The 17,469-nt window shown below is 43.5% G+C and overlaps 1 protein-coding gene across 1 annotated transcript; it reads left to right on the forward strand.

The window, feature by feature from the left end:
• The first annotated feature begins 13,846 nt into the window (after positions 1-13,846).
• Positions 13,847-15,321, forward strand: socs3b (suppressor of cytokine signaling 3b). Its single transcript, XM_070857777.1, has 2 exons — positions 13,847-13,940; positions 14,457-15,321. Exon 2 carries the CDS (start codon positions 14,547-14,549, stop codon positions 15,162-15,164), a length of 618 nt encoding a protein of 205 aa, XP_070713878.1. The 5' UTR covers positions 13,847-13,940; positions 14,457-14,546; the 3' UTR covers positions 15,165-15,321.
• The last annotated feature ends 2,148 nt before the right edge of the window (positions 15,322-17,469 follow it).

The following is a 17,469-nucleotide window of genomic DNA, read 5'->3' on the forward strand; positions in this document are numbered from 1 at the left end:
TCAAATCCATTAAGATTGTCACCAAAGATGCAATTGAATTTTATCACCTGTAAAATAAGTTAACTCTTCAACCCCAGAGCTCCAAGTGCCTTCACTATTTCTGAGTTCAACCTTCATTTGTCCAGCAAACTCTGTGTCAATTACCCGCCGCCCTTCCACACAGGCCTCAATAAAGGTACGGCCACCCTATCCTGAAGGGTCCGAAAGAAATGACGTGTGAGGTTGAGGCGCGGCATCCCTATAGGAATCCTCCCTCACCTGCGGAATCTACCCCTGACCTCAGCAACTGAACTGAGGTCTCATCCCTGTCTGTGACTCTAGCTTCTCTTTCCTGATCCTTCAGCTTTTCTTTTAACTTTTCCAATTCTTTAGCCATTCTATCCCTGTCCTCTATCAACTGACGGGTCGGGATCCAGGCACCACCTGGTCCTGCTCCTTTTATGCGACTCCTCGCAGGATTCATCCACTCAGGCCCTTCTGCCTTCCATCGCTGTAACCCCTGTTTCACTTCCATGACTGAAATTCCTGCAGCTTTCTGATACAAGCTTTCTACCCTTGGCAAACATTTATCAAAACTATCGTCCCCGCCCCAGGCCTCTACTTCCAGAACTACTGAAGTGGGTAGGAGAGTCAAAATGATCTCTCTATGTGTATCATCCCCGTAATGACTGATATCAATCCAATTATTTCCCAAACTTTTACACAACTGGCATATATGTTCCCCAGCTTCCCTGGGTTCTTCCCCTAGTAATAATGCAAGCCGCTTTATACTGTGGCCCTGAGTGATCACCAAAGATTACAGCTATTATTCCACCAAGCAGGGACCTGGAAGTTGTTTCAAAACCTACTACCTTTCCCCGGTGATTCCCTAAAGCTTGCAGAATCGTGTGAACCGTGGGTTTCTCTGATATGTTCCCTGACTGCCATCATCCCAGAATATTACACCACCATTGGGCAAACTTATTAAGATCCTGCAGGTCCCACTTCACCAAGGATAGCTCTCGTGTCCTGTAACTTTATCCCTCCTCGCTCATACCCCAAAACCACTTAAGGTATTATTCCCTTCACAAGCACCATAGGGAGTAGAGGAATCATGATCCTGCTCTTGCCTTGTCCGCCCGAACGTGCTTCCCCACTCTCCAAATTACCGGAAGGTCGTGTGTAATGTTGTGGAGTGTGAAGCGTCTGAGGAACCGAAGAGGCATCTAACTGTTCCGCCTCAGTACCTAATGTTGCCACGCGAACCACACGGGTTCGAGGCTCTGAAGTCAGAGAAGACAAAGGAGCTGCGGAAGGGAACGGTGGGCATTCTCCCTGTCCCTTAATCCCCTTTTCAACTCTCAGACCTGGGGAATCCTCCGAATACCACCCGGTTTTATCAATTGCTGTCTCCGCTGGGCAACCTAATACTACCATCTGTTGCAGCTTAGATATTCCTTTCTCTAGGTTATGGTTCTGTTCATCAGCAAGATGCTGATCCAGCGTCAGAACAGTCCTGGCTGCCGCGAATGCCTGAAATCGACAGTTCTCTACTTCGTTACTCACTGCTGTTAGCTGCTCTCTCAGTTCTGAGACTTCCTTATCTCTAGCCTCAGCCTCTTCTCCTAACTTTTGAATCTGCAACACTAATGCTTTTCTCTTTTTATCACTTTTTAACCCAAACACTTTAATCTTTTTTAACTGGACACTCTCCACTAAGGACTGCTGTGTCTCTCTCCAGCCTCCTGTCATCGTTTTCTGCCCTATCCCATAAGGTCCTTTCAACTCAATCCACTCACTAAGAAATGACCGGACCTCATCTGGAATATTCCCTAATCCTCCCATTACTAGCTGGAGATCCCTTTAAGTCACGACAACTAAGAGAATGCTCACCCTTCAAACTGATGTGTGGGAAACACTTCTTCAAACAACTCAGCCAACGAACTTTTGAAAATCACGTCGGGATCTTCGAACAACTCAGCCAATTTTCTGCTTCCCATCGGGGTCTTCGAATAAGCCAACGAACTTTTGAAAATCACGTCGGGGTCACCAATATGTTGTAAGGCTGTCTTGCTCTTTTCGCTTCGTTGCTTTAAACATCGAACTACACACACATTCAGTTGTAGTAAATGCAGGATCAGGTCTTTTATTTAGACATTCATACTAAACAAACCCAGTATACTTCACAAGCCAACTCTCTGCTTGCAAAGGCAGCTCTCCAAGAAGTGACAACACCTGGTCACCAATGTCACTGGTGTCTGTGTGTGTATGACAAAAGCCACTTCCATCTCTTTATACCTAAAAAGCCTTTGAACTCTTATTTCTTTGCATTTAGACAATCACGGCTAACTACTTTCTGAATTACTTTACACAAACCAGATTATTTAACATACAGATGTCATCAAATAGTAACAAGGTACTCAAATACAGACAATGTCATGAATTACTATTATTCGCATAGTAACAAGTTACACTCAAATACTTAACATCGTTTAACATACAGATGATGCCATCAAATAGTAGCAAGGTACACTCAAATATAGACATACAGACAATGACCAGCTACTCATTTCAATGGCTAAAAGGCACCATATCGTCTAGCAGCCTGTTTTAATCCAATCTTAAATCTTCCGACTTTTAACCCTTTCGATCTCCAGACCACGCCGAGGCAAAGAGTTCAGAGGTGTGGGCTTGCGCTCCCACAAAGGGCGCTATATGAGATGTTACATCTATCTAACGTGGCTGTGCCATACAGATCAAGAAGGCTCCCAAATTTCAGCTATGGGTCTCTGCTAATTTGAAATCAACGATAGCAGAAGGGCACTACATTGTGCTAGGAAGGAGAAATGTCATTCAAAGTATTTATCCAACAACCCCTGATGAAACATAGCTGTGTGTGGAAGACCAGGCTCTGCTGTGATACCCCTCGAGGAATATAGCCTGCTGTCATTCACTGTCTAGGCTCACACATGAAGAATGGCCAGTCTGGCGACATACCAGAGCACAATGTGTCCTATGCTAACATAGAGGAAGGGAGAAAGGAAGGGACAACTGGGGAAAGGTCCCATTACAAATCTTTCACAAACAGCAGCCCTGATTTTTGTCTCACTGCTGTAATGTGAATAATGCAGCACGAAAGAGGTGGTTTTCCCTCTGCCATCAGCAAAAATAAATAACTGGCCGGAAATAGTGGTGGCATGCAATGATGTCAGAGACAGGTTACACACAGCCCGCCTGGAGAAGCCAGCAGTGTGGTTTTTATATTCCTGGTCTGCACTGATCTTTCCCAGGCATCGTGAAAGGCCTACATTGTGCAAGACTGTACATGCATAGTGTTGATGCCAATGCTGAGGAATCTGCCCTCTACATATTCCACAACAGCAGGAATCCCAGCACATTCCAAGATGGTTTCAAATAGAAGAAGCAGTCTGTTAGGTTTTGAGAGATGAAAACATGTATTTACTCCAAGTATGTTTTATCTTTTATACCACACATGTAGGTTTATCTCCGAGTCTTTTATTTTGCTGCTACTACTTGATGTGTGTTCACTGACCATGACGAAAGCTCCCATCATTCATCACATTTACTGACTTCTTTCCCACAGATAGTCACTCCACATTCCTCTCATTAATTTCTTTCTTCCTTAATTGATTTTAACCAATCTGCGTCATTTGACTCCTTCAAATTTGCATTTACAGCATAGGCACACCTCTATTCCTGGCATGGGAATATTTTTGCATTTCCCAGCTAGGATGAAAATAGGAAATTCAATGAGATGCACCAGGATGTATGTGCTGGGATCCCACCTATTCCTGCTGTACATAAATGAACTAAATTCACAGTCCCCATGCAAGTACTTAGGTGTACAAATGATTCCAAGCTAGAAGGGACCATGGACTTAGAGGAGGCAACAAGGATCTTACACACCGAGTTCAACAGGGCTTACACCAGGACTGATCAGTGGCAAGTTCAGTAACAGTCAATGTTAGATGCTGCATTTTGGAAGCAAAAATAGGCCAACAAGTACTCCATGGGTGAAATAGGACTTACCAAAGGGAAAGTTGGAAGTAGGGGTGTTAGTTAACTTGCCAGTCACCATACCTAAACATTGCAAAGTGGCAGTAGACAAAGCAAATACAATGGCAAATCAGTTGAATTCAGAAGGTAGATTTTCCTGGGTCTATGCCCAGGAAAAATAGATTGGCCAGCCACAATGAGTATCAGAACATCAGGCGGGTTGGAGTGCACAGCTGGAAAGGATCCCACCTGATTTTCCTCCATTAATGGAGAAAGATCAGGTGAGTTCCTTGACAGGCATGTGCTCTGAAACAGCCGAGTTTGATATTCACTGTGCTCAGGTAATGCAGCAACCCTGAGCACAGTTCCAGGAATATCTCCCCTCAGATCGCCAGAGGTCACGTTAAATCTGTAAGATGCCCTGGTCAGGCTGTATCTGGAGTCATATGTACAGTTCTGGCCAGTGCTCTAACAGATGAAATTTAAGGAAGATGGGTGCAAAACGTTGCATGTAGAATGAACAAATAAGCAACTCATGAACTTCATGAATGGTGTTGAAATAGCTAAGGATGAATTGGAAGGAGAAGTAGGAGACTTTGTAGACTCTAGTTCAACCATGTGTAAACAATCCAGAGTAGAACTCGACACAGTTGGACTCCATCGCCAAAGAGGTGAATATAAGTCGGAGGAAGTTATGATAAAATGTACAGTGCTCTGGTCAGACCACATTTTGCATCCAGTTCTGGTCACCGGGACACAACGGAGATATTCAAGTACTGGAGGCAGAGATGAACCACAAAACTGATCTCTGGTGTCAGGGTCTGAATTATGTGGAACGATTGAAAAGGCTCAGGCTTTTCAGCCTGAAAAGGAGGCTTCTAAGAGGTGACTTTGTCGAGGTATATGATGGCAAAAGGTCAATCTGGAATATTACATTAAGTTATGGGAGCAACACTGATAAAAGTAACTTTAGGACTGATATCAAGAAGTTCTTCATGCAGAAAATGTACAACACTTGGAATAACCTTCCCAAAAGAGTAGCGGAGGCAGAAGTCATGGTTGCATTTAAGAAATAATTAGATGTTACAATAGGGAGACTATAGGGTGCTTATAGTCAGGCCGGATGAATTAATATGGGCCAAGTGGTCTTCCTCATTTGTAATTATCTTATGATCTTGTGATAATCTTTGAGCAGTGCACAAGTAAAATCACATAAAGAGCAGAGGTGTGACTTCCTTGCTGGTACAATATGTTCAATAGAAAATATGGCACATGACCAGCACACCTACCTCAGCCACCAACAATCACTCAGCTACTAGGACAAAGCTACACTTAATCACAGAATCTCATTGTATATTTTCATTAGCAAAATCATGGCACTAGTAATTAAAAATGTAATGCTAAAGTTCTGGTTCTTTTTCCATTTATATGTTTAATATACCACATTTATATGTAAATCATCAGTCTCTGTACCTTTTATATATAAATATATATATATGGTATGGATTTATATATAATGTGGATCTACATTGCAGTCAATGTGCTACACAGGTTCTTTGTACCACAGATAGACATCATAGGGCCGAAATTCAGGCCCACTGGCGGGTAGGATGAGGTGGACTCATGATCGATATTCAGGTCTTTGTCTTTTTAAAAAGTCGGCCAGGAAGTCAGTCATAAAGGGGGCGGAAGTGCAGCGGTAAGTGCTGTTAAAGGGCGGAAGTGGAGGCGGGACGGATTCTCCGCCGCTGTCACTCAGCAGTGGAGCGGTGGTGATGTCATTGCGCATCTGCAGCACCACGTATCTTTAAAGGGGAGATAATCAGCCATTATTTAGGATTGGCCACTGGGCCACCAGGGAGGGTTTCAGCCGGGCCAGTGGCCCGGCACCCAAGTGGTGGGTGCCAGGCTGCCTGTTGGAGGCCCGGCCAAACCCAGGAGCACAATAGTCCGGCTGACATGGAAGTCGGCCAGCAAAAAAAATAAAATGGTAACCGCGGCAGTGGGCTCTTGCCTTTAATGGCCGCTGTGCAGTCAGGGCTCGCAGTGAGAAGAGAAGGTGCACCGACAGAGAAAGCTGTCGGGGGCACCACTCGGCGGGGATTTGATTTTTTGGCCTGAATATGGACGGAGGTGGGGGTTCCTGGCAGTGCGCGCATTAATGACGCACTTATGGCCGCTTGGCAGTGGCGGGACAGAAGTGGGGACCACCAGAAAAAAAAAATCCTCCTTAATTTAGCTTGCGGCGGCCATTTGACCAAAAATCGGCGGCCATTGGATTCCGCCGCATGCCTGCCGCAAACCAGCAGTAACGGGCCTTATCCAGATCCTGAATTTCAGCCCCATGCATGCCTTGTGTATTACAATAACCTGGTGCACTATAAAATCCAGTCTATCGCTTGCCCTGTTTGCACACTTACTCCATAGTCAACTTTTCATTAGAAACCCCTGCTTACATCTTTGAAATCACTCCCCTCCTCTACATTTTGAGATGGTAAGAATATGCACAATGGTGCAACTTACAGTACACATTTTAATTTTTGGTTAAGGATAAACACTGCTTTACGTGTGCCTGTAATCAGACAACCAAGTTGCAAGGCATGGATGTCTGTAAGTGATGCACCTGTTCTCCCAGAATAAACCTATGCACTGGGCACTCCTAAATCGCTCCCTCGCTTTCTACCCAAATTAATGGTCTTTTTAAGAGAGAATGTTTATTGAGGCTTATTTTTACATCAGTTAAGCTAACTCACTCTATGTTGCTCTATAGTTTTAATTTGCAGTAACGAGGAACACATTATTGTTATCCAGCCAGACCTCTTCCTAAATGCCAGAATCTGCATAGTCACATAATTTCAATGAAAATAGTTATACACAACCCAAGTGCCCACAATACCAGATGGTATGAACTAGTGTAACCACTCATGACCTTTGTTAACAGGGGTGGAGTGGCTATATGGGAAATCAGGAGACTTCCCATGTACCTCCATGAATGGTTCCATAGCGCTGTATTATCAGTGCGCCTCTTTTTCTGTGAGAATCTCAAAGAATCCTGCACCCTTTCGGGGGAACCAGTTTGCATCTGCTTGTATATGTTACACTTGTTGCTTTGTTTGCAGTGGGAATCCAAGAAATCCCTCCCTGAATTTGAATAGAATGGAAATGTTCTATATGCAAAGAGACTACAATCAGATCCCACTGAATATCACTTTCGAATTGATACTCATCTCTACTATTTAGTTCAGAGGTAGCACAGGATGTTGTCTAAATATTGGACAATCTAGCAGCTCTCTGGCACATGCTGCTAAATAAAGATGTCTGGAATGGCCTATTATCCCACTCCTGGGAGAGCAAACAGATATTTTAGAAAGCAGCTATCTGTTATGAAAAATTGCCCCATTTTTGTATATTTTCTGATAATTCCAGCATGAAAAATGACTACTTTGCACAATGACTTTGCACATTGTACTTTCACCTTTGGGAGATAGTTTATGTTCTGAAATACTTGTTTAAAACTAATGGTCTCTGAGTGCAAAGAGTTGGCTTATCAGCACCCGGTAGAATGTAGCCTTGTGAGTCCAGTTATTCAGATGGAAAGTTCCCAATCCCGACTGGATTACCATGGAAGGCATCATCATCATCATCATCATCATCATCATAGGCAGTCCCTCGGAATCGAGGCAGACTTGGTCCACTCTTAAAAATGAGTCCTTAGGTGGCTGAACAGTCCAATATGAGAACCACAGTCCCTGTCACAGGTGGGACAGATAGTCATTGAGGGAAAGGGTGAGTGGGACTGGTTTGCCACACGCCCTTTCCACTGCCTGCACTTGATTTCTGCATGCTCTCGGCGATGAAACTCGAGGTGCTCGGCACCCTCCCGGATGCACTTCCTCCACTTAGGGCGATCTTTGGCCAGGGACTCCCAGGTGTCAGTGGGGATGTTGCACTTTTTCAGGGAGGCTTTGAGGGTGTCCTTGTAACGTTTCCTCTGCCCACCTTTGGCTCGTTTGCCGTGAAGGAGCTCCGAGTAGAGCGCTTGCTTTGGGAGTCTCGTGTCTGGCATGCAAACGATATGGCCTGCCCGCAGAGCTGATCAAGTGTGGTCAGTGCTTCAATGCTGGGGATGTTGGCCTGGTCGAGGACGCTAATGTTGGTGCGTCTGTCCTCCCAGGAGATTTGTAGGATCTTGCAGAGGCATCGTTGGTGGTATTTCTCCAGCGACTTGAGGTGTCTACTGTGTGTGTAGACGCAGCTCGACGACATTATTGTCGACAACGATATTGTAGCACAATAGAGAAGTCAGACACTTTCCCACTGGGAAATAAGAAAAACTGTCTTTTGAGTATCTCAGACTGCTCCCACAATTCTCCCAGTGGAGACTACAGAGAAGTACAGGCAGTGAGCTGGTAGCAGTTCTCCTCCCCATCCTTTTAGTTGGGGAATTGTGCAGATCTCCAAACATCAATTTGCATTTATATAGAACCTTTAATATGAATAAGTGTTCCAAAGTGCATGCCAGAGGAAAAGGAGAACACACTGAGTCTTTGTGGGAGGTAGGAGAGGTGACAGAAAGCTTGGTTGAAGCAATAAGTTTTGAGATGGCTTTTAAAGGTGGGGAGGGAGGTAGAGAAGCAGAAGAATTAGGGAGCCAGTTGCAGAGATTAGGGATCAGACCTCAAAAGACTTTATCAATAGTGAAATGAAATGCAAGGCTGGAGAAGGATGTAGAGGTAGGCTGGAACATGGCTGTGGAGTGATTTGTAGATAAGGACAAAGATTTTAAATTCAATGCACTGCAGGACGGGGACCCAGTGTCAGTCAACAAGGTTGGGTGTGATGAGGATGGAGGACTATGTATAGGCCAGTGGTAGAGTCCATAAAGGCTGGCAGTGGGGAGGCCACAAAGTGTCCTTTGGAGAAATTGTGGCAAAAGTTGGTTATGGGTCCTTTTAGGATCGTCCACAATTGGGCCTCGGGCCTCATTTAGTATCTTGGGCGAGCTGATGTGCCTACCATTGTCAAGGCATCAATTACGGGCCACCTGCCTTGCCGGAAGGGGCCCTCAGGTATGTCCCAATGGGGGAGGGGTGGAAGGACAATGGAGGGGGCTGATCGTAGGCTCCAGCTGGTTTCAACTCAAGCTGTAAAAAACAAATACTTACCTTTTTGGTGTTGAACACTTGCTAGGCCGCATTCCTGACACGAAAGTCTATCATCTCATAAGGAGGCGGACATATTTCAGGCAATCTTGGGACATAGTCTTGCAAAACTGGTACTTTCTGCCCCTGTTTTCCACCTGGAAAACGAGCGTAAGGAGGACCAATTTCTACCCCATTATATTTACAGATGACAAAGGCATGGATACGGTTACAGTGGCATTTGGGTATACGGTTGGAGGCAGACAATATTGTAACAGTGAAAGTAAGTGGTCTTTGTGATGGATAGGATAAGGGGTTTGAAGCTCAGCTCTGGGTAGAAGTGAACATCGAGGCTACATACAGCCCGAACAGTCAGCTGGTGGCAAGAGGCCAGAGTTTTTGACAGGGACCAAAAACAATGTGTTCGCTCTCTTCCCAATGTTCAGCTGCAAACAATTCTGGTGCCTCCATGACTTAATGTCAGATAGGTTGTATGTCAGACCAGAGGCTGTCATGGTGGTGAAGAAACTGGTAGAGAAGGAGATCTAAATGTCATCCCGTGATGGCCATGACATCACTGAAGGTCAGCATGTAGATGCGGGGGCAGGCAAAGAGTCATGGTTGCATTCTTTTGTCATTTTCATCACACATCCACTGAGACTAAAATGATATTCTGAAAGTCACATTTGCAAAGACACTGTTGAATATGTGAGAAAATATATATGTTCGAGGAAAAGTTAATTTTAAAATCATCACTCCTTTTACTATGGAGCACTCTTTTGAACCATAAGCACACAGCGGTAAGATATCTAGGCGAGAATGTTCTTATTGTGTATGTGTTAATAGGGCCTAAAAGTTAACGTTGATATTACTTTGTTAATTCCTTTTAGGGATGACAACCAATCTTGAAATTTTACTTAAGGTAACATTTTAATTTGATAAAGTCTCAACTTTCTTTAATTTAACAATAAAATCATCATGGTGTTTCAGTTTTTGAGATATTAAAGGTAAGTATAATAAAGCATTCATACACATTTTGGCCTGAAGTTACACCATCCTTGCACAGGTGCTGATGCACTGATATTAAATTGATGTCATCTCAACTGTCAAAAGCCACAGATTAATCGGCTTCCATTCTGAAACTTTTTACATTTTTTAAATGCAGCAAAATGACATATGGTTTATCCCTCAATAAACAGATTATCTGGACATTATCATATTGCTGTTTGTGGGAGCTTGCTGTGTGCAAATTGGCTGCCACTTTTCCCACATTACAACAGTGCCTTCAATCCGAAATTACTTCATTGGTTGTAAAGTGCTTTGAGACAGTCGGTGGTCATGAAAGGCACTATATAAATGCAAGTCTTTCTTTTAAACGCTCCCTTCCACATGGAAAGGATTATGTTAAGCTTAATAATTGACTAGTTGTATTTATGTACAGTAGCTAATATTTATGGAAATAAACTGGATGGTCTCAATCCATTGTCCATTAACTCAGCAGTTTAGGTACTGTATAAATATTGCCGAGAACAATCATGTATAGGTTATTTCTCTGTTGAAACGGACTGTGAAAGTGATGTAAACAGGAACAAAATGCCACATCCTGCATAAGTTGTTCTGATTTGTAAATTATACGCTATTCTTGAGGCCAAAAATTAGAAAACATCACTTAAAAAGACATTGGAGCCATAATTAAGAAAGATATATAGGGCTAGAAATAAACAGCCGTTAACTTTTCAAGGAGCACAAAAGTATCGCCAGGCAAAAAAGATTTTTTGCTCCTGGGAACTTCCGCTTTCGCACTTCCCTTAGTGCGCTAAAGTGAGTGAGAGGGGCGGTCGCGGCAGAGCGCTGAACAAAGTTCCTTGCAGCGTTGCTGTCTTTAGAGGCTCCTTCCCTCGCTTAAAGGGAAGGGCTGATGATGGGTTCAATCGTTCTGCATGCTTTGTCTGTTGGGCCACTGGACCTGCACAACATGCATAGCAGCCCCAAGCACAGAGCTGAGGAATCGTGATGTCTAAACAAATCAGGAGCACCAGTCTGAGGAGAAATAAATTTTGCCCCACCTGACCACCACTGCCTTTAAATATCGTTCCCCAAGCGGCCAGCTGCGGTGGCTACGCCTCCTGCAGCTGCCGTTGTTGACGCCCAGCGATGCTGCAGAGGGCGGGAGTGAATATCACATTTGCTGTGCATTGGATGACATCATGATCTACGGGGCCCAAGAGAGCGAGGTGGTAAGTGTTAGCGGTGAATTTGCCACGCCCGGTCGGTTTTCCTTGGAACAGAGGAGGCTGAGGGGAGACTTCATTGAGGTGTATAAAGTTATGAGGGGCCTAGATACAGTGGATAGAAAGGGCCTATTTCTCTTAGCAGAGGGGTCAACAGCCAGGGGGCATAAATGTAAAGTAATTGGTAGAAGGTTTAGAGGGGATTTGAGGAGAAATTTCTTCATCCAGAGGGTGGTGGGGTTTGGAACTCACTGCCTGAAAGGTAAAGGCAGAAACCCTCCCCACATTTAAAAAGTCCTTGGATGTGCACTTGAAGTGCTGCAATCTGCATGGCTACAGACCTAGAGCTGGAAAGTGGGATTAGGCTGGCTAGCCTCTTATTGGCCTGTGGACACGATGGGCCGAAATGGCCTCCTTCAATGCTGTAAATTTCTGTGATTCTATGTAAACCCTTAGCGCCCCGTTACCGCCCCCTCCCCGCAGGCACTAATGAGAGGCGCAAACCAGGCGAATTTTTTCCCCTAACTTTTCAATACCCAAAACAATGGTAAAAATACTCAAAGGCACATTCATTAATTAGCCTGAGTATTTTAATTCAAATATGGAAACTTTGACATTCACTTAGTCTATTAATAACCACACATTTGACTTCATAAAAAGCGATCTGCCAGAAACTTGGTATGTTTTTGTATAGGTGAAAAACGAGAGCTAAGTAAAATAAAATTTGCTTAGTGACTAAAAATAAAAACATCATTTCCCTAAACAAAATAACCTGAAACCGTGACTCCGGCTCCGACTGCCAGCTGGCTATCTTTTGACAAATGGAAAGTATTTGAGTATTTCTTCCGCACAGCTTCTATTAGCCCATGCACACACCGCGCTGAAATGAAGGGATGAATCATATCTCCAATCATTGCCTGGCCTTTGCTGTTCCCAGAAGCGCGCTGCAGATTTCGAAAGTGGAGTTTGGAAACTCCTCTTGTTCCCAGTTACAGATGGAGGCAATTCGCTATGCAATAGCGCTGCCCTGGTTCCTTCTTGGAAGCTAAAGGCAGACTTTCACAACATACCCGAAGTGAAGTGGATACGGGAAGAAAGCAACTAAGAACTTTTTGGTTCTGTCTCAAATTTTCAAGGACTCCTTAAACACTATTTATTGACTTATTTTCTTGCCGCAACTCAATGTCTTCCTGGTAACGAGTTTAACTTGATGGAACACGGGGTGGGGGTGGGGGATAATATAGCTTCGGTAGCATACTTTTAATTCTGTAATTGAATGAACAGAAGTGATCTCGAAGATGCACACGATACTGGAATGTGTAAAAACAGAGAAGCAGCAATTATTTTATGGATTTGAATAAAGATGCAGTTTGGTCCCGCTCCAAACGATGGCGCCACCAGATCTTTGTGACAAGTCGCCAGCGCTGGAGTGAGGGGGAGGAGCGACTTATTTTGGCAATTTACATAGAGTTATATTCATCCCAACCCCCACCAAAATAGAACTGTGAACTGAGCCAACTGAGAGGCATTCTTTCCAGGGCCACTAATTCTGGGTCCGTTTGTATTCCGGGCAGATGCAAAGGATTTCTCTTCTGAGACTCAGTGTAAGGCTGCAGCTCCCCAATCGCAGCCAATGTCACTGTTCTCAAAAGCAGAAGGCTGCAGCTTTCCAATTCCGGGACTGAGCAGTGCAGTGCAGCGGCCTGATCTATTGCATGAATCAAACGGGCCGGGAGGGGAGGGAGGGAGGAAGCGAAGGCAGATAATGCAGACTTTTAAGAATAATAAGCAAGAGCGAACCCGATCGTCAGAGAGGTAGAGTCAGAGTACAGCGACCAGGTGGGGGAAATCACTGCACGTTATGAATGAAAAAGGGGAGAATGAGATAAGACAGAGAGGACTGACGAGAGGCAAAGACTCGCCTTACAGGAAGACAAGGCAAATGCCTGGTATTTTATGAATTGAGGACAATGTGCCACGTTCCTGAATCATTGCTTCTCAGCAGGCGCCAGTGGGCACTGGCCCAGGTTAGCTGCTGAGGGCAAGTCTCCTCCACCTTCTAAGAATGAAATTACTGAATCGGACTCCCCCAGCCCCTACCAGAACCGGTCTGAAATCGATACCCGTAAAGGATCGTGCTCTTCAGACACTTCCCCTTTCTGGCAATGCGCCCATTTTTTTTCTTTTGAATCACGTTGTTACCAGAACTAATGCATTTCCAGGAACGCTAGAGGCGGAGCCCCAGCACACGATATAAAGCCAAGCTCTGAGAGCCACTCTGCTAGAACGTATCAGAGAGATCGTGATCAGCACCGTTATAGAGAAGTCTGGCAGCCGTCTGATCGACCCACACACACAAACTTTATCGACTTCTTGAAATACATTTAAAAGGGCATTGATTTGAAAGGAGCCAAGTAGACGGAGTGTCTTTGTACGCGAGCGGGGTGTGTGCTTCATACACTGGCCCACAGACTAAAGAATTACCCTCCATTACCCGAACTTCAGTCCTCTGCTGATTTCACACAACGACTGTACGTTGGGTCCAACAATAAAAGGCAGGCTGCAGTTGAAGGTAAGCTAGCTGGATTTTCTGTCTTGCTTGATGTGGGACTGCTCTCCTCTCTACCGTGCAGTAGTGGAGAAGTTACATGCTAAGATCACAGTTTGTGAACCATTAACCTAGAGTTTTCACTGAGTGTGTTTACTCAACCTCGGGAGTTGGGGCAAAGGTTTTATGCAACCAGATTGCCTGTGTGCAGTTTAGATATGTTTCATACATAGGGGAAAAAATGATTCGAGTGAATAAGGAAATGGAGACGAAACATTCGCCGGGTTAAGTCGGCACCTGGAGAGAACGTTTCAACCCTTGGGTTCTGATGCAAGTCTGAAACGTGAACTTCTCCACAGATGCCGCCGAGCTTGTGCAGCATTTTGCTTTGTGTTTAAACCACAGATAAATCCTCTCTGTGGTCCCGTTGGGGAGGGGATGGGTGGGTCCACTTTCTGTAGCAGGGTCCAGTTGTACATTGCATTTAAACACAGGCCAGTGAATCAGTTATTAATGGAATCTTTCTTTATTTTTAAACAGGCGATTGAAATCTTATCAACCAGCCCCCTTGATGCATTAGCAGAAGTTTTCGAATTCTCCCGGAACTTCCTATTTCAGGACTTATCTGCAATGGTAACACACAGTAAGTTTGACGGGATGAGCCGTCCTGTCGATGTGCCGGCCCAGAGACTATCGTACCGACTGAAGACCTTCACTTCCAAAAACGAATACAACCTTATCGTGAACACTGTGCGGAAACTCAAAGAGAGTGGCTTCTACTGGAGTACAATGAACGGGGGAGAGGCGAACATCCTCCTGAGCTCGGAGCCAGTTGGAACTTTTCTAATCAGGGACAGCTCGGACAATAGGCATTTCTTTACGCTTAGTGTTAAAACAGAATCGGGGACCAAGAACCTGAGGATACAGTGTGAAAACTGTTCATTTTTCCTGCAAACGGACCCTAAAAGCACCCAGGCGGTGCCGAAGTTTGACTGTGTGTTAAAGTTGATCCACCATTATATGCCTTCAAAGTCTACAGACTCAGGGAATGTGAAAAGGGTCTATTTCATTTACTCTGGGGGCGACAAGATCCCATTGGTTCTCTCCAGACCACTTTCATCTAGTGTTTCAACTCTACAGCACCTGTGCAGGAAAACTGTAAATGGACATGTGGAGGTGTCTGGGAAAGTGCAGGAATTGCCTATGCCCGTCAGACAGTTCCTACAGGATTATGATGCCCCGGTATAACCCTTAAATTGCCATACGAACTCTCAAAAAAACCACCTGGCCTTCTTGGTTGGATATCTAAGCTTGAAGAAACAGAAATATTTGCACTCTTTTTTTTTAATTTATAACAAATTTCAATAATTTATAATAAAATGCACTATTTTTAATGACAACAAAATTGCATGCTTCGTTTCTGAAATATGTGCTCTGCTGTCTGTGATGCCTTTCAACCAGATAGTGTTAAAACGTATAGTTCAAAATATATGTAAGACAAACTAGAGATCCACATGTAGGTATCCCTCCCTGGCTTTACTTTCAGTGTGGAGGAATCTACCATGTTTTTTTAAAAAAAGCACAAATCTGCTTTCAGGCAGTCTCCAGTGTTGTTTAGTGTGCTACGACAAGGAAAGTTTCTGTCTATATGACTTCTAGCACAATGTTAGGTAGAAACATATTAACTGGGTCCATTATGATAGTGCTACCTACCCTAGACCCCACTATCCGACTATTTAAAACACACTACTGTAGCTTGCTTCCATTTCATTCGGATATATAAGCTACTGCACATTACAGTACTTTCAAAGCAGCTGCAAAAGTAAGTGGCCTTTGTACTGCAATCTTTAATTTTAAGTTGTTACCATAATATCTATACCATATTGCTACGTTGACGATGCAAATACTCAAGAATCTTAATTGGCATGTTTAAAGGAATTTAGTCCTGCCTATTGTGCGAATTGTTTCAAGTGTTGCTATTCTACACAAAGGCTTCTCCGAAACAGACAGACTATTGACTCGCATTCAAAGAACCACCCGTCTGTTTTCACACATTTATTTCCTGTAATGCTTAACTAGTGGTCAGGGTTTCTGCGTAAACAATTCATTGTGCTTTCTATGAATAAGAAGAATCTATTCGATAGTTAGAATGGGGCAGAGATATTAGGTGGTTTATATTCAGTGTACATAATAGCTTTAGTCATCAGTTCCAAGACCGAATCTAAACAAGTTATTTATTAAGATTCGAAGTTTTAAACTACATTTAAATTTATGTTTCTCAGAAAAGTAAAGTAACTTAGCAGAATTGAGCACATGACATTTAATGGACTCCAATCGAGTCCCTAGTACATGTTACCACAAGTCCTATGGCATTCCGAGCTGTGCATGTGATCCCATTAAAATGCTGAAAAATTTGCACATTTTCATTCAGTATAGCTTCAAAAGCCTGTACTCGCCTATGGGGATTTAAGCAGAATCTTCTAGGCAGTCTCTTTTTATGGTCTTACTAACTGTTTAAAGGTTGAGCTTGTAATGTAAGCTATAACTTACAATGAACTCCGCCAGTTTGGCTGTAGTGAAAGAGCTTCTAACAGCTGGTAGTTACCCATAAGCAGCTGAAAGCTCCCATCATTGGTACTGTGCTGATGATTATACTCCAATCAATAGCTGCTCATTCAAGCCCTCAGCAATGTAATCCCCTTCATCTAGGCCAGCAACATCAGTCAGTACTGGCTTGATAAAAATGTGTTCTTTTGAAATCAATTTATGCTTGTGCCAGTAATCACTTGCCGCTATCTGCACAAATGTGAATGACTGGGAATACTGATAAATTTGAATAGCTGTGGTCGTGTGGTTTGATTGTGTACACTGCATAACCATTTCCACTGTGCTGTAAGAATATATCATCCAATTTAGCAAGCACTGGAAATGTAAAGTCATTATTGAATCTCTAATCTATCTCAAATTATTAATTTTCCTCGAGAAAATTATAGTCGAGTCTAGATTTAGATAACATATTAGAAATAGCATACTCATTTAACTCCATCTGAATGAAGATATAAAGATTTTGTTCAAATGGAAAGCATGACTATGTATACAACACTGTAATGGTTGACAGACATACTGCTTTTCCTGTATAAATTCAAGGACAAATTATTAGTCTTGTTTGCTTTCTATATTTCACTAGTGATCAATGTATTGAACACATACGTAGTGCTGGCGGATGTGAACTACCCACACCCAAGGTCTGTCTTGTACCTGGCTCCATTCCAAACTGACCTTAACTGACAGCGAAATCTATTACAAAATTATTGCTTCCCATCATGTTAAATTACATTAACTGCTGCATTCAGTTACTTATGATGTTGTGAATTCAGCAGCAATTTTCCAGTTAAAGGCTCTGAGTAACCCAATAAGGTATTTATTGACATAAAATGTTTTCCACTGGATAAGAATATAAGATATTCTAGACCAACTTTTGAGATTAATACTGAGGGGGAAATAATATTCTGTGCTGCTCAGTTTCAGCACAGCACAGTGAGGTAAGTAACAT

Source organism: Pristiophorus japonicus, chromosome 16, assembly GCF_044704955.1.
Source record: "Pristiophorus japonicus isolate sPriJap1 chromosome 16, sPriJap1.hap1, whole genome shotgun sequence".
NCBI classification, from domain to species: Eukaryota; Metazoa; Chordata; class Chondrichthyes; family Pristiophoridae; genus Pristiophorus; species Pristiophorus japonicus.

Coding starts and splice junctions, on each gene's coding strand:
- socs3b (XM_070857777.1), top strand. CDS start 14,547: ATGGTAACACACAGTAAGTTTGACGGGATGAGCCGTCCTGTCGATGTG.